The 27,573-nt window shown below is 33.2% G+C and overlaps 2 protein-coding genes across 2 annotated transcripts; one reads left to right on the top strand and one right to left on the bottom strand.

The window, feature by feature from the left end:
• The first annotated feature begins 18,594 nt into the window (after positions 1-18,594).
• Positions 18,595-22,858, top strand: RIPK (Protein kinase superfamily protein). Its single transcript, XM_028269995.2, has 5 exons — positions 18,595-19,208; positions 19,949-20,084; positions 21,288-21,424; positions 21,547-21,670; positions 21,900-22,858. Exons 1-5 carry the CDS (start codon positions 18,828-18,830, stop codon positions 22,451-22,453), a joined length of 1,332 nt encoding a protein of 443 aa, XP_028125796.2. The 5' UTR covers positions 18,595-18,827; the 3' UTR covers positions 22,454-22,858.
• Positions 22,859-24,407: 1,549 nt separating this feature from the next.
• Positions 24,408-27,573, bottom strand: LOC114322650 (trimethyltridecatetraene synthase-like). The gene is made up of 3 exons (XM_082924226.1): positions 26,668-27,573; positions 24,742-25,310; positions 24,408-24,462 (listed from the first exon to the last, which is right to left on the bottom strand). Exons 1-3 carry the CDS (start codon positions 27,571-27,573, stop codon positions 24,408-24,410), a joined length of 1,530 nt encoding a protein of 509 aa, XP_082780352.1.

The following is a 27,573-nucleotide window of genomic DNA, read 5'->3' as shown; positions in this document are numbered from 1 at the left end:
AACGCACCGCAGCCCCCAATAAATCAGCCACATAAGATACATCAGATCCACGGGGCTCCCACGACAAAACCCAGTTGTCATCCGTAATGTTACGAACTCATATATAAAAATTTTAAAATTACTTAAAATTTCACATCAATGATTTAGATTCATTTTAGAAGAAATTATAGATAAGTAAGAGAAGGAGAAAAAAATAATTCATATACAGAGGGGTGCAAGCCTTTCATTTGCACATCACCATAAATACACTTATATGACACCTTAAATATATAATTAATATCATGATCAATTATAATAATAACAATAATGGTAGTAATACATTTAAAACAAATCTTGGTCCAAATAATAAAAATAAAACAAAATTTGAATTAAAAAAAAAGAAAGAAAGGGGGTAGCTTATCACCATCCTAATAAATAAGATGGTGACCAAGCCATATGGCCTTGGTGAATCATCAAGTTTGATAAGGAGGGAATTGCCATTTGTTAGACAGGTGGCTGAATTTAAGCAAATCACATGTGAGAAAACAACATGCAAGTACCACGTATAAGTAGTGCACGGTTGGAGAGCTTCGAAAATATAGGGAGATACGAATAGCTAAGAAGCAGCGCGCCATTAGCAAGGAGTTTATACTAGGAAAGTAAAGGTTAAAGGTTGATGTTAAAATGAGTTATATTATATCTTCAGTTATCATAATATGTTTTTTTATATATTTTGAATTATCATAATATATGTTACGAATGTTTTGAGCTATCATGATTTGTTTTATATAATTTATGTTTTATGATAATGTTAATGTTTTAATTACGTGGATTATTTCATGAACTTCATTTGCTTAAATTAAAACTCATAGATATATTTGTTTAAATTTTAGAAATTATTTGACAATGATCTTGTAAATAATTATTTTCTGTAAGTACGTCCCAAGCCTTGAGGGACTTAAATAACCATTAACTCTTGTTTGACCACTTTGTGGTCCTTTGTTTGTCATGGATCTATTGACCCCTGCTCTGATTGTCACTCCAGTGACCCCTATTCTGTACTGTGGTTATAGTTATTTACATAATTTTTATTTTAGTCTCTGCCACTTAAATAATTTATTTATGCAACTTAAATATTTTAGCTTAAATAACTATCTATGACTATTTTGTATCCCTATACTCACAGTATAATATTTCTCACTCTGCTATGTGCTTATAACTGTTACCCCTTTCAGGTGACGAGGTTTAGCGGGATCAAGATGGGAAATGAATCGCAGTGTTGTTTTTTTTATTTCATTTTTTAAGATTTCTATATGTTTTTTTTGGACTCTTGTAATACAATAAAACTCAATTGACTATGGTTGTTTCCTTTTGATAAACATTTGGTATCCAATTATTTCATTTTAATTTATTTAATTTATCCGCTTCCGCTACGATTACAAAATTATTTGAATTATTTATTTTTATCTTGTTACGACGCCGAGCCTTTGGGTACTGGATTTGGGTTGTGACAACTTACACCCCCATGTGTAGATAATTTTTTTCCTCTTCTCCCACCTGCATGTAGTTCCCCCTTTATTTTATCTATGGATTTCGCACTTTATCAATTCAATCTCCACCACGCATACTATTTCTGGATAAATTCTGAGTCCCAAATTTTGAAACCCTAGGTTTTTTGCAATTATGTTAGTAATGGGCGCCCATGTGGCATGACCATTTAAATTTAACATTTGATCCTTATCCAAATAGGTTTTGATTTTGAATTCAAACCTATTTAGGATAACCACTCAAGATACAGTTGTTATCAGTTTTAACTGATATGGATAGATATTATAATATATTAAATATCTGATATGGTTATGGGTAATCTGAGAAAAAAAAGGAAAAACAACGTAGTCTGTTTTTCTACCCACATACTGACTCTCTCCCACAAAAAAAACAACGATCAAGTCTTTGACACTGTGGTTGGTAGGGGTGTGCATAATACCGTCGAAACCGCTGAAACCGCCAAAACCGCATCGAACCGCACCACCAAGGCAAATTCGTTATTATTTGCCAATCGAACCGCCGATTTTTGGTAAGAAAAATGGCAAATTCTAGTGACACTTTTATCAATCCGCCGGTTTCTATTTTTCTTCCAAACCGCACCGACCCGCACCGCTATTAAATCATATTTTATAAGATTCTAAAAATTCTTTTTTACTTAAGTTTGCTTGTTGTTCTATACCTTAGAATATAGTATTACATTACTGCTCGGGGGAAATTCAAGATGTCAATAATCCAAAATAAAGTTGGATTCCAATTCACTTTTCAATCTTTTTTTTCTGGCCATGTTGCAAACTTGCATCAGTTCACTTTTCAATCTAAATACTTTTCAACAGTAAACATTTTCAATATATTGTAAACCCTGAATAATATTAATTTTATGTATTGTATTTTATTATTGTAGCTTCCACAGATGCTTGTAATGAATTGATGGCATAGTCGTTGATATTATCATGTTGTTGCTACACTTGCTGCATCAAAAGAAAGCTTCGCAAGAAGCTTAACATCACGGTATCTCTCGTCTTTTTTTTACTCTTTGATTTAAGTTTTGTAATTTGAATTATATTTTTTATAAACCGCCAATCCGCCCGAACCGCCAAAGCAAATCCGCTATTATTTGCCAACCGAACCGCCGGTTTTTGATAAGGAAAATGGCAAATTCTAGTGACACTTTTATCAATCCGCCACCCGCCATACGGTTTCTATTTTTCTTTCAAACCGCACCGACCCGCACCGCGCACACCCCTAGTGGTTGGTGTGGGTGATATTCAATCTGTGATATCACTCCACTGCTGGGCTGGTTCATCAAGAAGTTTCCTAGAAGCACGTGATTTATCCAAGAAGGTTCTGTCATCAAGAAGGTATGATCAAAATTATTTTATCCGCTGCATATTCTGTGTTGTTCTGTTTACAAATTATAATATATACATAATTTTGGGAAATTCTATAATACATATTCTATTTTGAAGTATATACCATTCGTTCTAATTATAAAGTTTATGATCTTTGATTATGACATGATATTGTCTATTGCGATTATTATTTTGATTAGGATCGAAATTTTTTTTGATTTGTGTTTTGTTATAATCTATTATTATTTTTGTAAATATTACTAAAAATAATTTAGTTATGACATTTTACTTATGGTACATTCTAAAATAAAAAAGTGTGTACACAGTTTAGCTTTGTAAACTCTAAACTCCTGCAGAGTAATTCCATAGCTACCTAGTCATCAACAAACTATATGTATTAATTAATTAAGTGGGGTTTAACAACTCAGTTTTAAGTAGTTTTTCTGTGTTTTTTTAAAATAATTTTATAAAATTGATATGTTTTATAATTGTTAAAAAGTTACTCTTTTTTAATAAAAAAAAGTTTTGAGGATCTTTCAAATTTTTGCTTTTAAGAGACATATATATTTATTTGGTGAAAAAGTAGTATCACTTGGTACCCTATTGGTATACAAAACTTGTTCGTAAATTAGAGTTGTAGAGCCTTATCAATATAATCCAAAGAATTTTCAAATTATTAAAGGTAAAATTGTGTCTTTAACAATTCTGTTGACATTTTAAAAAATGTTTACTTTCTTAAGGAGGTTTTTATTTTTTTATTTTTAACAAACTAAATAGATATTTTACTTTGATTTTTTTTAAATCATTATTTATTTATTTAGAGATTGTCAAATTAGACCGTTGACAAATGATATATCTGGAATAATCGAAGAGAATCCTTGATATAAAGAACATTTACCACGCTTGGTTATAATTAGACTATTTTTCTACTTAACCCCCCCCCCCCCCCCCCCCCCCCCCCTTTTTTACTCGTTGCAATTGATCATACACCATCAATGTTATTTGACATATATTATTAGATTCATTTCTTAACAATTTAAATATTTGGAACAATTATTAACTTAACATCATCAGTGTGTAAACAAGCACTACAACTGTGGGAAGTCAACATTTTGATTTCAAACTTTTCTATTTACCTTTGTTTCAGGGTACAAGAAGACCCAAGTTTTTTTTTTTTTTTTTTTTGGCCAAAGTTAGATTTCATTGATAGATAGAACAAATACATCAAAAGTGATTATCTTCAACTTTAAAAAGAATTACAGCTAAGGTTCAGTATTTCAAACCTGAATAATCGAACACCCAATAACTATAACCTGTAACATATTGCAACCATCAACTAATAACCATAAAACAACACTTTTTTTTTTGGGTCAGCAAAATTATAATTTCTTTTTTTTTTTTTCTCTAGAATTTTGATTTTTCTTTGGTGTTTGGTAACAATCCATTTGAGAAGGTGAGGTAGTTGGTTTTCTATATTTGTTCATCCTATATCTTTGACCTTCTAGTACAAGCAAACTCCAATACAACATACTAATCCATAGTATATCACAAGTAGACAATTCTTAAATAGATAAAGTAGAAGTGTGGCTTGTGGTTACTTGATTAAATATATAAAATAATAATAATAATAATAAACTTGATTGTTACATAGTATAGAACTAAACCAATGGTTTGTATGTGTTTTTGATAATTTTTAAGGTAACAAAGCACAGTGGCAGACCAGCAAAATAACTCAAACACGTGACCCAAAAGTGTTCTGGTACTTTATCGTTTGAGTAGTGAGTGAAGAGTTTATTTATTTATTTTCAAAATCAGGTTGATTTGAAGCAGAATTTCTAAACTCAAACTGTTTTAAAATTATTTTTTAAATGCCTGATTTTTTATGAAATTGTAATTTTAAGCTTGAAATCATGTTTTAAAAATACGATTTCAAATTTTTTTACAATTTTTTTCCTTTCAACAAAAAAATTACTTGAAGTCGTGAAAAATGCAGTATCAATTAATAAAATTGACAAATTTTTCTTACAAACAAGTATGACATGTACAGAGTAATAAAACTTTTGTTATCTGATTCAAGGTCTATTAAAATAATAATACACACAACTCATAGGTTTAAAAGATTTAGAAAATTTGTTAGTTAGCATAGCATTACTCTTCAATTATCTATTGATGGAGGTACTCTCTAAGAGGAGGGCACTGTTTGGTTTATGTGGGCTTATCACGTGATCCGTCTCAATAATTTAAATCATTAATCTTGTAGGACCTTTTAGCAAATTTTTCATGCAAAAAAATCAAATTGATCAGATTAATAGAGTATGATGGGATCATGTATGTAATTTTAAATTTGGATCGTCTATTATTTTGAAAATAAATATAATTTAGTTATAAGACTATAAATATCTAATCACTCTAATTTTTTTGAATGGAAATTTATTAAAAAATCATATAAGACTATAAATATCTAATCACTCTAATTTTTTTGAATGAAAATTTATTAAAAAATCATAAAATTAGGTCTTTTGGTGAGCATAAAGGCATGGACAATGGTGACATACACTAATTTTTCATGCTTTTAATGTAATTTTACTGTTACTCATTTCAGTGTAATTTTTCTTTTGCTTTTGCTTTTACTTTTACGCTCTTTCTTGCTTCAATTATTTTTAATAGATCATTACTATTTAAGATCCAAAAATTAAATTCAATTTTTAAGGTCAATGATGTGATAATTAATTAGAATATTAAATGTAATATTTTTTCTCATATCTTTTCTAATCATTAAATAATCATATTACTTACATATTATTAAATTAAAAAAATAAACTTATGTATCATTTTTTCTTTTTAATAATAATAACTCTCACATATTGCAAAGTAGGGTATCATTTTAAAAATATGAAACCAAATTAAATCATTCTCATACCAAAAGGGGGTCATGCCACGTATTCTTCCTGAACCCCTAAAAAAATCTGAATTATTTTCAGCCAAAATATCTCTATATATTATTGGCCTTGTTTAGAAAGTTAATTATTTTCATTGACTATTTGATTTTTTAGTTATTTTAGCATGACTAAAATAGTAGTGTTTGAAAAGTTTGTTGACTTTTTTTTGATTATTTATTTTTATTTTTTATAGTTGATTTGATAGTTGTGAAAGAAAAAGTGAAATGATTATGAATTAAATGTGACATTTTATTTTATAACTATTTTTATTTATTTTATCTTTTAGTGAGTTATTTTAGCGCACTCTTCTTCCCAAACAGCCCCATTACAACTGGTTAATTAATGTGTCAATTATTTGATGTGTTTTAGCATCCAAAACATGTCTAATTGTAACCAATTATCTAATACGCAGATATAAAAAGAAAAAAAAATAAAATAAATCATTTTCATGATTTATTGATATCTGACTTTCACGATGAAATCGTCATGATCTTGTTATTTTATAAGTCAAATGACAATAATACCCACTGACTTTGCAAGAAGGATGGCCCCGCATACCTACTCCTTGGTTGACAAGAAATATAACCCAAAATTGTTAATTTCTTCTCTCAAATGGTTGTGATTAAGATACATAAGTTTGGTAATGAAGCTTTTTTTCAAGAATGTTCATGCATGATGCATGCAACCATGAGAAGTCCAATGAGAATAGCAAGAACAACGAGATTAGCAAGAACAGTATGTTTGGTGATGGTGCCCCACCAATCGTGTGTACCCTGGGTGGCCCAGCCTAGTCTGTTGGCTCACGAGAAATATAAAAAAAGTTTAAATCCTTTTTTTTTTTTTTTTTTTTTTTTATCAGGAAAAAAAGGGCTCTATGGTGTCATCACGGTCCCGTTGGGCCCTAGCCCGGGGTAACCGGTTGCCAACTAGGAATTAACCCCTACCAAGTGAGAGACTCACCACCAGGGCACCAATGGAGGGCATCCACACGCCGCAGCAGAGGATAGGGTTCGAGGAGAGTATGAGCGTGTTCACAGGGAGTGATGTCAAACGCCCCTCCCAGGAATCGACTCGGACTCTCGGCTAGGGAATGTGCCGCATCCTCCACCAGGGCACCAATCCTGTTAGTGGTTCATTTGCTTAGAAATTAACTTAGATTTAATTTAGAAATTTAGAAGTAATATTTTAAGAATCTCTAATTTTATTCTCTGTATAAAACCATATGCATAGAATTCATGATTATGATGATCCATTAATTAGATAATATTAAAATTTGTTTATATAATAAACCTTAGGTGGTTTAGATTGTGTGTTTTGTAACCTAACAATCAGGATGGGGTTATTTGATTAAATAATTTATTTATTTATTTTTAAATATAATGAGAGGGGTCCAAATAGCTTCTAGAAGAGAAACAACTGTGCAAACCAACCAACCTGCCTTTATTTTTCTCTCATAAATAAAAAGTCTAAACAACATCTGACCATATCGCCTCCAAGACCAAATCATCATATGAATCCACCAAACCGTGTTTACTTTGTACATATATATCTTCACAAAATTAGACGAATAAACCAACGAAGAGTGTAAAACAAAACAAACACATGAATGAATTAAATTTGTAAAACTACATAATAAAGTTTGGGAGGGAGAGAGAGTCTTGCGAAGGTCCGGAAAGAACTTTCCTCACAAAGCAAACCAAAAAACAAAGTCAAATGGGTGGCTAAGTCATCGTCCGTTCAACCAAATTTTTAGACTTCATAGACTTTTTATCCATTAAAAAAATTACACCGAAAAGAATATATATAGATATAAAGAATTTAAATTCTGTGAATCAGATTCAACATATCTATTACCATATTTAAATTTGAGTTACTAAACAATAATTATCTACTTTTGTTATATGATGTGTCAGTTTAGTTACCAATATTATGTAAAAAATTTACATGAGTGGTGAAACTCTCAGACATTCAAATTTTAGCGCAAATATATGTGTTTGTGTGCGTGCGCGTGTAGCTGTGCACGCATGGGCATTTTAAATTTTTTTTAATCCAATCTAAGGAGAGTATAAGATATTAGGTCTAAGATATATTTTTTATCGATGAAAGGTCCACGTTTTGTGAAATAGTCTGGTGAGAAGTTCTGAAAAAAATTTTGTTTCTAATTTTACCCTTTGACTTTTTTATATGTTTGACTTTTTGACTATATGTTTAAATATATATCTATCTGTTTAAATCTGTTTTCCTATCTGCTCAAATTTTATCTATCAGTTCAAAATTATATCTATCTGTTCAATTTTTTTCCCTAAAATATATCTATTTGTTCAATTCTTTTCCTAAATTCTATTTATCTGTTCAAATTTTTTTATCTGTTCAGTTTTTTCTCCTAAATTATATTTATCTGTTCAATTTTTTATCTACTCAAATCTTTTATCTGTGTAAATTTTTTTTCTATTTGTTAAAAATCTATTCAATTTTTTGAATCCACTATTTGTTGTAACAATTTGAAGAATCCTTTTCACACAACAACAACAACAACACAGATAAACATTTATTAAAAAACATACTAAGATCTTCAAATCCAATCACAGAAAAAGCTCATAGATATTTTGTTGGGGGTGGGAAACACAGTAGGATCTTCAAATCCAAAGTCTCCAACCATCAAACCATTTAGATTATATAGTTATCTAACAACAATTGTTAGTAAGCAAGTATCTGTAAAAGAAAAAAAATGAAGATCCTAGTCAACAACACCAAAAAATGAAGAAGTTAACTACATTATTTGTCACGACCCAAACTCGCCCCTATGGGTTTAGCACTGTAACCGGCCAGTAATCCGTGATTACCGAAGGCCTGCTTAACAGTAATAACAGTAATACAGAGTACAGGGGCTGGCGGAAGCCAAAACAGTAAAAAAGATGTCTAATGAGCTGTGATAGTCTGTATGCAAAAAAAAAAAAAAAAAGACTTTTCATACATATTCACATTCAGAACCAAAACAGTATATACATACATATACAATCATCGAGGACAGGGACCTAATCCCTATTAGAACAGTATAGTACAGATACAGTCAGTCTATACAAAAACAGAGACAGAAAGGATGAATCTAAAACACCCCAAAAAGCCCTAGCTTGAAGGACTTGGAACCTCTTAGTGAGACACAGTGGTTGGCTTGACAAAAAAGAAGTTAAACCCAACGCTCCTAGCTCCGATCCGGTGCTTGGACACCTACATATATATATAAATCGTAAGCTAAAGCCCAGTGAATAACATATGCATAAAGATGTTAGGAATGAATGTCCTTTCAGTATTTAAAATAGTCAGTTATAACAGTATATCAGTCATTCAGTCATAGCAGTCATATGTGGTACATCCCATAGTAAAACAGTACAGTAGGTCTTAACAGACCGAATAGTCAGTTGATGGCCATTATATCAGTAAATAGTAGTGGTTCCAAACATGGAAACCAACAGAGATCTCTGTGACAGTAGCAGTATAATACAGTACCAGTAAATTGCTATGGAAGCTACGAATACAGTTCGCAAATAGGACAGACATTCATTCAGTAAGAAATATCATTTCAGAAAGCAGTACAGTTGATCATTCAGAAAATATTCATGATTGAATATATCTTTACACCATTGTTACTCACAGAGTTTTGGGCTACAGATAGGCTAGTGAGCGTCCTTAGATGCCAACCCTACACAGTTACAGGATGAACACACACTAAGTTGCACGTTTGGGAAACAATAACTTAGTCCCTATCTTGACTCAGTGTGGTTCTAGCATTATCCTCATTAAGATGCCTTAAACTAGGCCTAGGAATGCTTAGGATGGAATGAGGATGCAAAGATGCACTTTAAAACACTTTTCAGAATTTTCAAAAAAACAGGGGCCTCACTCGAGCGTGGCTTTCTATGCTCGAGCGGACATGCAGACAAATGAGCTCTGCTTGAGCGTGACTTTCCTTGCTCGAGCGGACTACAACAGTACTGGATGCACGAAATTCACGCTCGACGGGCGCTTGACCCCCGCTCGAGCGTGAGACACAGATCCTCGCTCGAGCGTGCATTCCCTCGCTCGAGCGGACTGTAAACACATGCAAAGTACTGGATACACGCATTTCACACTCGAGCGTTACTTTACTCGTTTGAGCGGACTGCATGAACTCAGAGTGTACGCTCGAGCGTGGATCCAAAATCTGGAATTTCCAGATTTGTCTCCAAGCATGAAACTCAACATTTAAAGCATCAAATTCAATCCTTTTGGGCTAATTTTCTGGAAAACACTTTCAAACTCATAATATGACATGTTTCAAAGATCAATTTGTAAAATCAAAGCCCAAAGGTAGTTCAATTGAACCCATTTCCAAACAAAACTTCAAGAACATGATGAACATGCAACATGCATGAATTTAATCAACTTCAAAGCTTCCAATACATAATCAAATGAGTCAAAACTTCCAAAAACATGATGAATTCATGGACCATGGCTAGAATAAAGACATGTATGTGAGGATTTCCATGAAATCAACCTCAAAACTCAACAATGTGTACATGCACGCATGATTTAAGCTTCAATTCAACATTTTGAACCAATTCTAAACTCTAATCACCAAACTTCCATGAAACATGCAAGATACAACTTAAACTCACAATTAAAAGGGTGAGTCTCCTACCTCAAGTCTGTAATTCAAGATATAGAAGCTCAAATTTTGCAAGTTCCCTCAAATCTTCCAATTCTCCAAGTAAAATCTCAATTGCAGCCAAGTTTTCTCCTCTCTCACTCTTTTTAACGGTTTTGGGTCTCAAGAAGGATGATGAAAAGTGATGCCCACACATGTAAATCAAGACAAAACAATTGGTCTAGCAAAGTCCACTTAATGGCATTTTGATAAATAAGCCAACTAATGTAATTTAACATTATTTAATCCAATTTAATCATACCAAATCAAATTTTAACTAAATTTACCATAAAATCACATTAATTCTAATTAACACAAAACACTAATCATTCCGGATTCGACCGCCGATAAGGCCTTCAATTTATAGTTCGAAACTTAAAACATTAACAGATAAATCAATGACAAACAGATAGACATGCATTTAAACTAATACACTCAATCAATCAGTCAGAATTTCAGTCAATCAGTCACTTAACATGCTTAATCATAGATTAGCACTAATCAGTGGTGAGGGTTGTCACACTATTCAACTACCCCAAATAAAGAGAGAGACAGAGAGATTAACTAGGAGTAGAGCTAGAGATAAATGGTGATAAAACCACTATAAAGATGTAAAACTAGGTTAGAGTCCTCCATAACACCATTGTTCTGTTAAATCCCCCCTCCAAAAAAAAAAAAAAAAATAGCCACCTTTCTCAAAGAGAAAGAGAGAGAGAGTAAAAATCGATGAAGATCTTATAAACCCTTGTATTTGTAGAATGAAGAAATATCAAAAAAGAAAACAAAAAAGGAAAAAGAAGAGAAAGATATATGTATATATATACATTCAAAATACAAATCGAAGGACTGGTTATTCAACCTTTCAATTTGAACTTGAAGCTTATTGATATCAAATATACAAAGTTAAATAATTCAAATCAAACAAATACACATACGACATATATATAGATGTGCACAATCAAATGAGTTTAGAAGTAGAAAAAAATAAAGATTGATTACATAAAGGCGTTATTATCAGTTGAGTCGGAATCAATAGAAGGAGCAAATGAAGAACCCTTGTATTTGTAGAATGAAGAAATATATATATATATATATATATATATATATATATATATATATATATATATATATATATATATATATATAAAAGTGAAGTCTAGACTACTTTTCTGGGGGGAAGATATATCCTAGATGGGGTGCTGATTGTTAATGAGGTGGTTAATGGATCGATGAAGGAAATCGAAGAAAAAGGGCTTAATTTTGAAGCTTGATTTTCAAAAAGCTTATGACTCAGTTAATTAGGAATTTTTATTATTTATGATGGATAACTTTGGATTTGGTGAGAAATGGATTAAAACCTGTATTGCAACAGCAAGACTATCAGTGTTGGTAAATGGATCACCTACTGAGGAGTTTTCTCTTGGAAAAGGGATTCGACAAGGGGATCCACTTTCACAATTCCTCTTCACAATAGTGGCAGAGGAACTAAATATCCAGTTATCAAGGGCAAAAACAAGGGGATTGATAAAAGGGGCAGTGGTAGGCAGTCGAGAGGTTAGTATTTCTCATCTTCAATTTGCTGATGATACAATAATTTTGTGTGAGGCTAAAAGGGAGGAGATCCTATCAATAAAAAGGATTTTAAGATGCTATGAGATATTGTCAGGATTAAAAATTAATTTCCATAAAAGTATGATATGTGGAATTGGGATAGAAGATGACAGTGTTCAGTATTATGCATCATTACTCATGTGGTTGGCAAAAATTACCATTAAAGTGTTTGGGATTACCTTTGGGAACAAATCCAAGAAGAAAAAAGACATGGCAACCAATAATGGACAAGGTGAAAATGAAACTAGCATCTTGGAAAAGGAAATTGTTGTCTTTTGCAGGTAGACTGACACTCGTCAAGTCAGTACTATCAAATTTACCTATCTACTCTCTATTTATTTTCAGAATGCCATAAGGGGTGGTGAAGATCATTGAAAAACTACAAGCTGTCTTTTTATGAGGGGGTTCAACTGTGAAGAAAAAAGTTCACCTAGTGCGATGGAAGGAAGTTACCAAAACTAAAGCTCAGGGTGATTGGAAGTAAGCAGAATTAAGGATCTCAATGAAAGTTTGCTCCTAAAATGGTGGTAGAGATATGGTTATGAGAATGGATTATTATGGAAGACTGTTGTGACAAGCAAATATGGTCATGAGGGTGGGGATTGGAGCCCAAATGTGGCGATTAATAGATCTATGTCCTTAGTTTGGCAAGATATATTATTATCTGTTCTGTCAAATATTGATCTACACTCATTCTTTGTTGTAAATTTTAAAATTGTAATTGGTAATGGTAAAAGGCACACTTTTGGAAGGACAAATGGTTGGAGATTGGAAAATTGGAGGTTGCCTTCCCTAGGCTTTTTAGCTTATCAGAGACTAAAGATGGCTCCCTGAAGTCTTTTGTTCATCTCAAAAATGAAGCAGGAGGGTGGCAGTTCTCATTCAGAAGACCTTTAAGAGCCTAGAAAGAGGAGGTTAAAAGGCTTATTGAGGTATTGGAGGATGTTCCCAATCTAAGGGTCAATATTGATGATCAAGCTTGGTGGAATGCAGACCCATCGGGCTTTTTCTCTGTTTCTTCTGCCAGAAGATGGTGTGAGTCTGCTCAAGGTCCATCTCTTAGGATTACTAAACTGTTATGGGGTAATGGAGAGGTAGAGTGAAAACGACTTTCTATCTTCAAAGAATTGGAGTTTTGGATCCCAATGTAAACAATTATTGTCTGTTTCGTAGGGAGAATGTAGAAACTACCAATCACATTTTGCTACATTGCCCTTTGGTATGGAGAATGTGGTTTGAATTATTGGATTGGTGGAACTTGTCTTGGGTAATCCTTGGATCTATTGGATGTCTTCTGGAATGGTGGTTAGGTACAAGTTGCAGCAGGTTTGAAAGAAGGACATGGCATTCTATTCCTTTTGCTCTCATGTGGTTTGTGTGGAAGCTCTGAAATGAATGTTTGTTCAACGAGATTCAATAAGATTTTACGGCTTTTGGGAAGTTACTAAAGGTTATAATTTCTTTATGGTTGAAATATAACACGTTTGGGGTACATTATTCTATTAATGATGTGGTGTTCAACCTTCAACAAGTTAGATCCTGTTCAAGGTAACAGAATAGAATCAGAATTCTGGGCTACTTTGGTTGTTGAGATTATTGTTTGTAGGTTAGGTGACTGCTGTTTGGAAGATTTTTTAGGTGGGGTTAGTTTTGTTAGGTTTTTATTCTTGGCAACCCCGTTTGACAAAACTCCTTTAAGTTGTATTTGTTTTCGCACTTTTTTATTTCAGTGAGGTTATGAGTGTTTAGATGCGAATCCAACCCGAATTGTGCATTGCAGAGAAGTTTGTGATGTTAATGCTTTCAAGATTGCCACTTCGCTAATTATGACGGCGATCGAGCTGCCTGGTCAGCTCGCGGGGGTCCAGGGGACAGCACCCTTTGGCGGGTCCGGGGCAGCGCCACGGCGGGATCGAGGGGCAGCGCCCCCGAAGCAAAATGCAAAATTGCATTCAAAGTTGCATATCTGCCCTTACTCGCTCGAGCGAAGGCTGCGTCTGTGTAAAAACCTGAAAGAGATGATTTTACACTCGAGCATAGGTTGTTTGGCTCGAACGAAGCCACTTATGGAAGACACACATTTTTGGTTCCTCGCTCGAGCGAGCTTCGCATTCCCAGATTTTTGTAAGTACGGGTTTCTGTCAAATTTTAGGATTATTTCTCCAGATCTTTTTCTTGGGTTCTAGGGTTTATATCTAGGGATATTTTGTTAGTTTTTTTTGATGTTTGATTGAGTATTCAACTCATGGTTTAAAGAGTATATATCAAAGGATTATTTGTTTGTTCCACACAAAAGAGGGAGTTGTTCTTTGGTGGATTCTGAAGAATTCGAGCCTGAAGCTTTGGTGGATTCTGGAGTGGCTTATCGTCAAGACAATTCCGAGGTGAAGACGGGGTTGGAAGAGGCACATAGAGGTTGGTTCAATTCGAGTGTGGATTCGCTAGGTAATTGAGAGTATACCTGTGTAATTCCTTTATATCTTCTTAGTGGATTGTTTTGTGGCTGTTGCCCGCGGTTTTTTTTATCATAATTGGAGGTGTCCAATTGTGGTTTTTTCACGTAAAATCGTTGTGTCGATTTGTCTTGATTGTTTGATTGGGATTGTTATATACTGCTTAAAATTGATACATAATCACAAATCAACATCTAGGAGATTTCTAGAATTTTCAAGTTTGATTGTTTGGTTACTCCTCTATCTGGGGTGTTTTCTTTTGTTTATGGTTGGTTTCTCACCAACTTTTTGGCTTGAGCTAGCACATGATTGCGTATCTCTCTTGGTGCCAACCTAGTTGGGATTAGGTTGGGGTGCTATGATGCTATTTATCTATCGTCTTTTCTTTATTGATGGTTTCTATATGTAACGTATGTTCAATTTCATCAATAAATTTTTCTTCTTTTGTTGATCAATATATATATATATATAAGGATATATACATATATATTAATGCATATATATATAAACTTTAGATCCAAATTCCAAAAAGATCACAGATCTAGAGACAATAGCAACGACCATGGATCGGATCTAGAGACGACGTCAGTGGATTGGTATGGATCGCTCAGATCTAGAGAGAGAAAACGATCAAGCTCCATTTCTATTCGTCGCCTATTTTCTATTGACAATTCAACTGCTATCATCGTCGAGACTAGTGTCTCCTTCACCGTCGAGACCTACATACAAATAACACATGACCTTGATGTGAGACATGGCAACCATGCGCCGAATGGAGAAGTGGAGAGGAGCACGATGAATGTAGGGTTTCGGTGGCGGCGATTGTTGCTTGATTTAAAGCCAGTGGCGGGAAGGACCTCTTTGATCGGATCAAGAGAGAAAGGGGGAGAGAATGGTGTCAGCGGTGGAGGTTGACGTACCTAGGGTTTAGATCGCGAAGAGAGAGAGAGAGAGAGAGAGAGAGAGAGAGAGATAGATGAAAGAGAATAGAGAGAAAGTGACAGATGGTTAATGGGAGAGATGTAGGGTTTGATTGTTATATATATATATATATATGGGTATTTTAGTTAGTTTGTTTCTGTTTGTCCTTATGAACAAACTATTTATGTGCCTAGATCATTGACCAAGGAAAATGTTATTTTGGACTTTTGGTCCGAGCACCCAATTTTTATGTAGTCTTAGAAAATTACGTGTAATATGTGATACTCTTAAAAAATGAAAAGTTATAAAATATATTGAGTAAATCTTTTCTTATCTCACAACTACTTATTAAAGGTGGGTTAACACCATTCCACTCATAATTTTTTTTTGGTCATGTCATATAGGAAGATTCCATAAATAATGCTACATGAGTACTTCGAGTCTACTTATTAATTACCTTGCATTTACATGTATAAAATGGAGGTGGAGCCATGGAAGAAAGCATGTTATATAGAGCATATTAGGGCTGAGCAAGGAATCCGTGAAATCCGTAATCCGATCCAGTCCAGTCCAATCCGATAGGTTTGGATTGGTTTTTTGAATCCGTGGTTCGGTTCCGGATTGAATAATTAAAAATCCGTAGTTCACGGATTGGTTCCGGATTGAATCCCACGGTTCCGGATTGGAACCGATCCGGACCGTATACAAATAGTCTATATTTTTATTATACATCCTCCCCCATAGTATCTTTTCTTATTCTATGTAAAATCTAAACTCAAACCTAAAATCGTATAATATCTTCTTTTATTACTTTTGTTTGTTAGTTTTAAGTTTTAATTTGCAATGGTCTAAATACTTATGGTGAAACCAGTTTTCTTATGGTTGTTTAAATTCTAGAACAGTATGTCGTTATTATAGAAAAACATGTTGCTATTATGGAACTAATATAGCGCTATGTTTATATTTTTATGAAATTCAAGTGTTATATATATATTTTTGTTATTTAATTATGTGAATCCGTGGTCCTAAACCGATCCAATCCGTATTTAAATGGATTGGTTCGGATTGGTTCCATGATTTAAACGGATTGGATTGGTTCCAATTTTTTAGGAACCGTAAATAACGGATTGGTCCTGGTTTTATCCCAATCCGGTCCAATCCGGACCATGCTCACCCCTAGAGCATATTATTTTTATAATCCAAAATCCCTCTATATTTTTAATCATTAAATTATATAAAAATTAAATAAGATTATAAACACACAATTTTCTATTATTTAATTACAATAGGAATGAGACTCGCATAATCATATGAGATAAGCCTCACTGTTATAGGGATAACTCATCTCCACACCATTATCCACTATAATCCTCTATATTTCACTTTGTAAGTCACACTTTCAATCCATAGTGATAATTTGAATTATTTATCTCGTAAACCTTGAACTGAAAGTTATTTATGTAAAAATCAATTATATCAAATATCAAAAAATAGATGAACAAATTAAAGTACATAGTGCTAGGGAATTAGGGAGCCCATAAGCATACATTAATATCGGTCCAATCCATTAGGAAGAAACTCTAGAGTTCATAAACGTCATATCAAGGCCCAACATACATTATTTCGAACTCATATCCACTTAAAAACTTAAGTCTATAAGTAGAGAGCCTATCTAATGTATATTAAGACTCATATCTTTTTACTCTTTATCCGATGTGGGACTCTACATTCACATATACTCCAACAATCTCTCTCTTATGTGTGAACCAAACATTGGGCCTCTTCATATTCCCCCTCGAGTCTTGATCTATCATCAGCAAGTTCATTGTAGATCATTACCCTTTAATCTTGATTTATAACTCTCTAACATCGAGACTAGCTTGGGCCATCTGCACACACTCCATCATGAGCCACCATACTCCATTGAGAGCCACCTTGTTGCGGTTCAACCTTGCCACGTGCACCAGGAATTTTCTTTGTTTCATTAAGATTATGGATTTTTTTTGGCTCCATCAAGAGTTTTTGTGCAAGCCCAAGCCCACCAACATCAATTCTCTAGAAGAGTCCGCCCATAAATCGTCTGCCATCGGCTCTGATACCAATTGTTAGGGAATTAGGGAGCCCATAAGCGCACATCAATACCGGCTCAATCCATTAAGGAGAAACTCAAGAGTCCACAAACGCTATATTAAGACCCAACATACATTATTTGGAACTATACCCACTTAAAAGCTTAAGCCTATAGTGGAGGCCCATCTAATGTATATTAAAACTCATATCTTTTCACTCTTTATTTGATGTGAGACTTTACCTTCATACATGCTCCAACACATAGAATATCCATTTCCTTTTCGCAAAATTGATTCTGTGACAACCAAGGGGTACTAACCTATTGGTTAGTCCTTTGGCCACCAAGTTTCTCCTAGGAGGGAGGTTTTAGGTTCCACTCATAGGAGTGGAATGAGAAGACAAGATTTTCTTGCAAGATATATGAGTGTGAGTTTCAACTCTCTCAAAGTGCTAATCTAACCATTAATCATTGACTTTTACCGATAAATTTTTTTTTTTTGATTCCATAGCAAGATTGGTGAAAATATCAAGTACATAAATCTCAAATCAATAATCTAATGATTTAATGCTTCATTAAGATGAAAAAAAAAAATTGGAAATTTTGATATATCATTGATTTTTTTTCCCTTATCATTTTGTGTCACCATTTATATAAATACTCATGATTAATGTTTTTATTTAAAAATAATTATTAAGCCATTAATAAAATTAAATCATAACCTGCTAAATAATCCAGTGGAATAAAACTATACAAAGAAAGAAAAAGGAAAAGTAATATGGAAACTTGCACCTTATAAATAAAAAGAAAAATGATATAATTTTATACTTTTTGAATCATAATTAAAAAAAATGTCATAACTAAATATAATATGAGACATAATTAAAGAATCCATGACTTATAACTAAAAAAAAAAAAAAAATTAATCATACCTAAAGATAAAAATAATATAACTAAAATTATATATAATATACTCATTTCAAAGATACGTATTAAAAATTTTCAAAAATAATATATAGCTCAATAGCGAGCCGTCCTATGTGGAAAACATCAAAGAAAGGAGTTGGAAACCTCTATTGTCGGAGGAGAAAACACTGAACCATTAGATTTGAATAGTATTATGTCCTAATCTCTCTCTCTCTCTCTCTCTCTCCCCTTCATTTAAAAACCCCTCCAACTCCAACCCATTCCTCATCTTCACCTCCCTCCTCATGACTCATTCTCTCAACATCTAAAAACCCTTCAACCCTCCTCACATCACCACTACCTCTAGCAATGACTGTCAAAAAGATAACATGGAGATCTCTCATCTTAAGCTGTTACATGACTGAGAACCCATCACCAAAACCAACCAAGAAAGCTATTGTTTCGAAGCAGAGTTCGTTTCAGAGGATTTCTATGACGGATTTGAGCTCGTCCACGTTGTCTGAGGACTTGTCGGTGTCACTTGCTGGATCAAACCTCTATGTTTTTACGGTTGCGGAGCTGAGAGTGATCACCCAGAACTTCTCTCAGAGTAATTTTCTCGGCGAAGGCGGGTTTGGACCGGTTCATAAAGGGTTCATTGATGATAAGCTTAGGCCTGGTTTGAAGGCTCAGCCTGTGGCTGTTAAGCTCCTGGATTTAGATGGCACGCAAGGTCACAGGGAATGGCTGGTATGTACATTTTGTTAATAAAAATGTTACGTACTTAAAAATTATTATTTTTTATTAAAATTATTTAGAATTTGAATATGTAGCATAAGTTTGAATATTTATTTATTTATTTATGTTGGTTAATTTACTATGATACTCATTGCAATGATGTAAGTTTTGTGTGAGCATTTTAAGTAGGGTTAATTAAAGTTATCGTACCTTTTATTGAATATCACATTACTCCCTCCAATTTTAAAATTATACATTTAGACTCTTTAATTATAAAAAAAAAAAAACATACAAAGATCCTTTCTGGGGAGATGAATGCAATTTTGGGTGAATGTATAATTTTGATAGTTGAGATGTCTAAATAAATTATTTTAAAGTTGAGAGGGTTTTAAGTGATATTCAATAATAGTTGAGGGGGTAAAACATAATTAACCTTTGTTTTTATGACAATTTTTCTATCAAATTCTGGTGGAAAGTAAAACAATTTTGATAGTTGAGGGTCTAAGTGTATAATTTTAAAGTTGAGAGAGTTTAATCATACAACTTTAAAATTGGACAGTTTAATTTAAAGTTGGAGCGATTAAGTGATAATCAATAATAATTGATAAGGTAAATCGTACACTATCAAACACTATCAATTTTATGACAGTTTTGTTGTATCAAACACTATCAATTTTTTTGAGTGACAAATGAAGAATCAAATTTCATTATCTGATTAGTTATTGCTTGTATTTTTTTTCTGTTTTTAACAGACAGAAGTGATCTTTCTTGGGCAACTGAGACATCCACATCTAGTGAAGCTAATTGGATACTGTTGTGAGGAAGAACATAGATTACTTGCATATGAATATATGCCTCGAGGCAGCTTGGAAAATCAACTATTTAGAAGTAAGTATGCTCTCTATTTCACTTTGTAACACTTTAATAACATAAATGTTATGTACTAAAATTTAAAATATTTACGCATTTTATATTTGAATATTTCTCCTGACGTCACACTAAGTTACGGTGGAATTTGGGTAATTTCTAAATATAAGATATTACAAGTGGATAATTTATAATTAGCTTAGGATTAGTTGAGATATGACAACAAAATTGGAAAAAGTCAGAAATTGTTTTTTGACATAGTTGACTTTGTGATTTTTCTTTTAACCTCACTTGATTATTTTTATTGGACATGTGTACCCAATTTTACCTTTAAGGTGATATGTCATGACTTGTACCAGTTGCCAATATTGTTTTTCTTTAATGTAAGGGTTAGTTCATTTAGCTATATATAAGACTTGGCAATGGTCACGCTAGTGCTGAAGTATCAGAGCATTACCATGACATCATTTATCAATATAGTTTAATTGTAAGAGAATACTATGTATTATAGAAAAATATTTTAAAAAATTTAAAAATTGAATATACAGTGTGAATTTAGACTTAGTTTGATATTGTTTTGAGTGTTTTTATTTTTAATATGTTATTTGTGGATCATGTATGGACACAAAACAAATAAATAAATAAAAGGATTGGATGAAGTTGACCAAGTTTCCCTATTTTGCTTTCAGAAGCAACCGTTCTGTTACACCAAACACATATACACATATTTCTTAGACTTATTGGATTCACATTTAATGATTGGGAAAATTAATGAAACATTCCTCTTTTTAACTTTGTGTGGTAATAGAGGTCCAACATGTTTTTTATTTTTTATTTTTTTAATTAGCTAAGGTCCCTTAATATTTTTACAGAGAAAATTCGACTTAGAAAAATTTTGCTTGATTTAGAAAAATTTCACCTGATTCAGAGAAATTTCGTCTCGACTCAGAGAAATTTCTCTGAGTTAAATTTTCTTTGTAAAAATATTAACAGACCTTAACTATTATGAAAATATTGTATGTTCTTTTATTTTATACAATCTTAATATTAGCGAATTTAAAAAAAATTTCCCGTAATGATTTTAGTTAAAATAGTATTTCCATTTTGGGAACAACTTTTCATTTTTATTTTAAGTGTGTCAGGTTTTTTAGAAAAAATTTCATAGAACACTCCTCAAAAATAATTTGCTAAACAAATTTAACGGTTTTCTCTCTTGGTGTGCAGGGTACTCGGTATCACTTCCATGGTCGACAAGAATGAAAATAGCTCTTGGAGCTGCCAAGGGACTTGCCTTCCTCCACGAGGCCGAAAAACCAGTCATATATAGAGATTTCAAAGCTTCAAACATCTTGCTAGACTCTGTAAGCTTCTTTAACTAATTAGGCTCCATATATATGTATCACTTTCCTCTCCCTTTTTTTTTTTTTTTTGTTGTTGTTGTTGTTGTAATTATTGAATTTATTTTTGTTCTTGCTGATACCAGGATTACACTGCAAAACTCTCAGATTTTGGGCTTGCAAAGGACGGTCCAGAGGGAGATGACACGCATGTTTCAACTCGAGTCATGGGCACACAAGGCTATGCTGCTCCTGAATACATCATGACCGGTAATTTTCTCTATCCAGTTCCATTGTCAATATTCAATTGAACGCTCCATTTGTTTCTATAAAACACAAAAACGTTTTCTATAGAAAATATTTTCTAATAAGATTGATTTGTCTTCGTATATTGGGTTGGGCCTGAAATCGGTTGTTTGTTTTGCAAGAAAAAATAGTTAATATTCAACTAGACAGAGATTTTGACAAAGTCATTTACCAAATTAAAAATTCTTTGCAGGCCATTTAACAGCAGCAAGTGATGTGTACAGTTTTGGAGTAGTGCTTTTGGAGCTTCTAACGGGTCGGAGATCGGTTGACAAAACCCGGCCTCACAGAGAACAGAGCCTAGCAGAGTGGGCAAGGCCTCAATTGAAGTGTCCAAGAAAGCTTGGCCGAATAATGGACCCGAGGCTCGAGGGCCAGTATTCTGAGACGGGGGCCCAAAAGTCAGCCCAATTGGCCTATGAATGCCTGAGTCACAGGCCCAAACTTAGGCCCACAATGAGCTCTGTGGTCAAGACCTTGGAGACTCTAAAGGATTATGTTGATATTCCAATGGTAACATTTGTGTACACAGCTCCTGGTGAGAGTGATTCGAATAAGGAAAGTGTGAAGGAATGCGATTCGCCGCCGAAGGAGTTGAAGAGAGAGAATGGAAACCAAAATTACGGAAACCGACACCATGGTCACAGGCACCACCGGACAAAGTCACCGAAGTCACAAAGCGTTTACTCGGAAACCGCTCTAAACCAAAATATAAAAAATGGGTTGAACTCACCCAGAAAGGCATAGGCTAGTAGAATTTTAGATGATGGAATCGCCAAAGATTTGACCTTTATGAGTTCTGTCTCTAACTCACTAGAGGCCCGGGAAACAAAGAGAAATGCTTGCAAACGAGATATCCAACAAGAAGAAGGAAAAGGATTGAATGGAGGAACTCCCAAACATTTGGCAAGTAGAATTGTAAATCACACTGTAAATACAGATTTTTCAAGGGGTTGTTTTGGCACAAAAGTGTAAGGATTCTTGTGAGGACATGCTGATTTTTTGAAATAATTCTTTCAATCTTTTTTTCCCTTTCTTTTTTTCCATCTGCTGGAATAGTGCAGTTTGAATTATAATGAAGCAACAACAAACTGTTTCACCTTTGGACCATCATACTATATAAAATAAAAGAGAACTTGAATGTATTAATCAGAGGCATGTGAACCTTTTCTCTTTTGTATGAATCGATATTATTACAAACCAACCGTCCCAATACCTCCAAAGGAAAATTTCATGTTGGATTTCAAATTGACCGGTTAGTGTGAGCTAGTCATACAGTTATGCATTGTTCGAATAGGAAAACATTTTCTGAAGGATTCTAGCTTTTCGTGCTTTGTTGAGTCTCCAAGACTGCATAGAGCCGATCAACTGCATAGAGCAGAACAAAGTAGACAAAAAAAAGAAAAAGAAAAAGAGAAGACAGTTATTTTCTTTTATATTCTGTTAGTATTGTCTATAAGATTAGTATCAGTTAATGATCCTGACTTATTAATGAGTCATGAACTGCATGGATTCACAAAATACGACTTCCCTTTATTTGATAATTAAAAAAAATTGTATGACATTTTTAATATTGGCAGATGACATACGCTGTTTCAAAAAAGACCGGCAAATCCCCTGATTCGGGTTGTGTTATTTATGAAATTAGATTAAATTATCAGAAAGATATGGCTTGACCCCTAAAAAACAAAAAAGGATTCTTACAGTTCCTTTATTTTATTTTTAATATTTTTTTTTGGTGGCAAGTATCAATCTTCTACTGCTGCAAACTTGCTGTAATTCTAGTTATTAAAACCGCTTTCCTAAAGTGACTTCTATCGTGCCTGCAGTCAGTGGCGGAGGCGAGGGATCAGACGGGTCACCTGTGTCCCTGTGGGTTTTGGAATATATATATATATATATATATATATATTTTTGATAAATATAAAGAAAATATTTTAAATAAAAAAATTATAAAATATTATTTAGAGTGAAATTTGAATGACATTTTTAAAATTATGAGAATAATAATGGTTATTTTTTTATTGAAAATAAACATATTACGATATGTCATATTGTTATCTATAAAAATTTTAATACAATGATGATGTCTATCATTATTGATATGCAAATATAATTAATCTCAATGAAGATATGAAATTTATTGAATTATTAATTACATTTGACATGTGAGGTTCATCCTCTATGTATTTCTTTACTATTGGTTAGTGATATCATATGTCAATTATGATGTGGTATAACTATTATATTGAATTTTTATTGAAATTTGGTATAAAAAATTACTTTATCATCATATATTTTATTTTAAACTCATATCCGTGACTTTTTTTTTTTTTTTTTTTTTATATTATCCATGATATACTAGTTACAAATAATATATATATATATATTTATTTATTTATTTATTTTGAAATCAATTGTAAAAATTTATGTAAAATATTTTTGTAAAAATTTTCATTGTTGTAATTTATAAATATCCCCTCTAATTTAATTTCTTAGTTTCGCCACTGCCTGCAACATTGAATTCACGCAAATGCCCCTCATTGGAATTTAAAATACTCCCTCGTCACACACTCAATAGTAATTTCCACAATTTTGTGACTAGAAAAGTTCAAAGATTAATTCCCACAAGACATAAGATTATTTTAGTAATTCAACATTAAACAACCAACATGAGATGTTTGTTTCAATATTTTTCTAACTAATAAAGGCGATCTAGGAGTCGAGGCTCCACAACTGCAACAAGTGGAGTTTTTCTAATGCTGTGTTTGGTTGGAGTTTTTGAGGTGGGATTTGGAAAAGGAATGAGAAATGTAATCCTATTTATGTTTGGTTATAATAAAAAATATATGGGAAAAGAAAGGGGGTGATAAATAAATAAAGAAATAGGATACCTTTTAGGACATCAATTCTATTTTATAACCAACACAACCAAACATAGTTGGGATTTGGAATTCTATTAATTCTTTCTCCTTTTCCTTTCATTTCCATTTCCCTTTCCATTTCCCTTCCCAAATTCCCCAACCAAACACAGCGTAAGTGTGGTCAGTCCAAACACTTCCTCCATACCCAAATCTTCTGTCTTCAAATTATCGGGTAATTTCCAATTAAATCCATGTAACATGTTCGCCAAGCTTGACCGAATCATCTTAAGTCCAAGACTATAACCAGGGCACATCCTCCTCCCCGACCCAAATGGCAACAACTCAAAACTCTGTCCCCTCACATCAATTTCTTTCCCTAAAAACCTTTCAGGGCAAAACTCCTCCGATGCATCCCATATTGTAGGGTCTCTCCCCATACTCCATGTGTTGATGAAGACTCTAGTCCCTTTACGAATGTCATAACCGGCTACGTTGCAATCTTCAACAGCCAAATGTGGTACGAGTAGTACAGCCACTGGGTGTAGCCTCATAGTCTCCTTCACGATCGCATCTAGGTATGGAAGTTGGGGAAAATCTTTCTCTTCTACCCATCTTTCTCTTCCAATCACTCTGTCAAGCTCTTTGGTTGCTTTGTTGATTAGTTCTGGTTTTTTTAAGAGTTCAGACATTGCCCATTCTAGAGTAATTGCCGAGGTATCTGTGCCACCAGCTATTAGGTCCTGTCCATGAAAAAAAAAAAAAAAAATAATTTGCCATGCAAAGCAAATTTCAGTAATTTATGCTAGACAAAGATTATGTTTGCAGGAACAATGGTTTTAAAATTTATAATGATACATGGATGCAACTATCAGCATGCGCCTGTTTTTTTTTTTTTTTCAGAATTTATTTTTTGAAAAAAGTAGAAATTAAATTGGTGAAAAAAATAATATATTCAAAAATAAAATTTTCAAAATATCTTTGTAGTGTTTATTTTCATCAAATTATTTTTTTGGTAAATAAAATAAATTATGAAAACAAAACCAAATTTATGAATTTTTTAAATGAAAGTTGAACTGCACATTTTGAGAGGGGGATTTCAATTGAGCAAAAATGAAAAATTACAAGAATGATGCACCCCACCACCACTACCTCCACCTGTATCTCTACCTTCACTCGCGCTTAGGCTACAAATGAAACGAACTGTTCACGAAAAAACTCGACTTGTTAAGGGCTCAACTCGATTCGTTTAGTAAATAAGTCAAACTCGAGTTTGAATAAACTCGGCTCGTCAAGTTCGACTGGTTTATCTTTATTTAAATTATATAATAAATATATTATTTACATTACTATATAATAAATAATATATATAATTATTTATATATTAAATAATAGTATAAATATATTATTTATATATATTAAATAATATAAATAATATTTAAAAAATCTTATCAAGTAAAGCTGAGTTTGAATCTCATTAATATTAACGAGTCGAGTCGGACTCGAACTCAGTTAATTATCAAGTCAAGTTTGAACCTAGTTAGTTATCATGCCGAGCTTGACTCAATAAACTAGCTTGATAAGCAAATCAGTCGAGCTTGAGCTCAGCAAAGCTCAACTCGGCTCATTTGTAGTCTACCCTCTATTAGTACTAATACAACAATTAGTATATTAGTTTCAAGGCACAACCAAACAAAAGAAGTTTTTCTTACAAAATATGAAAACCATTTTTTGCCAAAACAAACTTAGCATTAAAAGAATTTATAATTTAAATACTACCTCCGTTCCAAAATAATAGTCCTTTTTGGGAATCTAATTTTTTTTTAGTAGTACAATTATTAAACTTTAAAAATATTTTTTTTTCAAAATGCCCTTTAACAGTACATTTTTTAATAATATCAATTGTCATAATTGTAATTTTTGTGTTGTTAATGAATTTAAAATAATGACAAAATAAAAAATTCATATTATTTTAATCTTTAATTTTTGAAAAAAGAATAATATTATGAAATACTGAAAAATGAAATAAGGGACCTAACAAACCGTACATTTGACAATTAAGAGGGAAAAAAAAAAAAGAGAGGAAAGAATCAATCATACCAGTATAAAGGCCTTAACACTATCACCATTGAGCTTAATCTCAAGGTTAGGATCATCAAGAAGCTGCAATAGCACATCCACCATGTCCTTTGCCACAAAATCCTTCTCTTCCTCCTTCCTCGCAATGTGTTCACCGAGCACGAGGTCATGAAACCTCTCAAATTTCTTACTCAAAGCCTTCATTCGCTTCACGTATCCTCGCAAATCTACGAAGTCTATCCATGGTATCCAATCTCCAACATTCACGACACCATTAAGAGAGAACAACTCATCCAACATCTCCTGAAATTCTTCAACTGTCGAAACAGATTTGTCATGCAAGGATTCACTAATGTACTTTTTACCCAGTACAATTCTACTCATAACATTTAGTGTCATTTGTGAAATATGACCTCTAAGCATAATAGGCTTTCCTGACAAGGCAAAGAGTTGGGATATGAAGGCTTGCCTCTCCTCCACGCGAATATATTCGTAGGACTCGAGCCTTTTCGCGCTAAATAGCTCAATGAGGAAAATTTTACGCCTTTGGCGCCAATATGGTCCGTAGGGAGACCATGTTATGTTGGAATAGTTATAAGTAGTGTACTTGCCAGCAGCGGTTGTAGGGCGAGAGACGAAGATATGATCATGTGTCTTTAGGAATTGCTTGGCCATTTCAGCAGATGAGGCAACCACAACTGAGTAAGAGCCGAATTTAAGTTGCATTAGGTGCCCATATTTTTGGGATAATTTGTGGAGGGATTGGTGTGGGAGGGGACCGATGAGGTTTAGGTTGCCAATGATCGGCCATGGTTTAGGACCCGGTGGAGAGGTACGTTGGCCTTGACGATAATTGAAGACTTTTGAGATAATGGCCAATGTTGCTAGCCATGCCATGGCTAAAAAAATCCAAGAATGAGTCTCCAT

The sequence above is a fragment of the Camellia sinensis genome, chromosome 4, assembly GCF_055761805.1.
Source record: "Camellia sinensis isolate YWXY chromosome 4, ASM5576180v1, whole genome shotgun sequence".
Lineage (NCBI taxonomy): Eukaryota > Viridiplantae > Streptophyta > Magnoliopsida > Ericales > Theaceae > Camellia > Camellia sinensis.
This window is presented reverse-complemented; position numbering and strand designations above follow the sequence as displayed.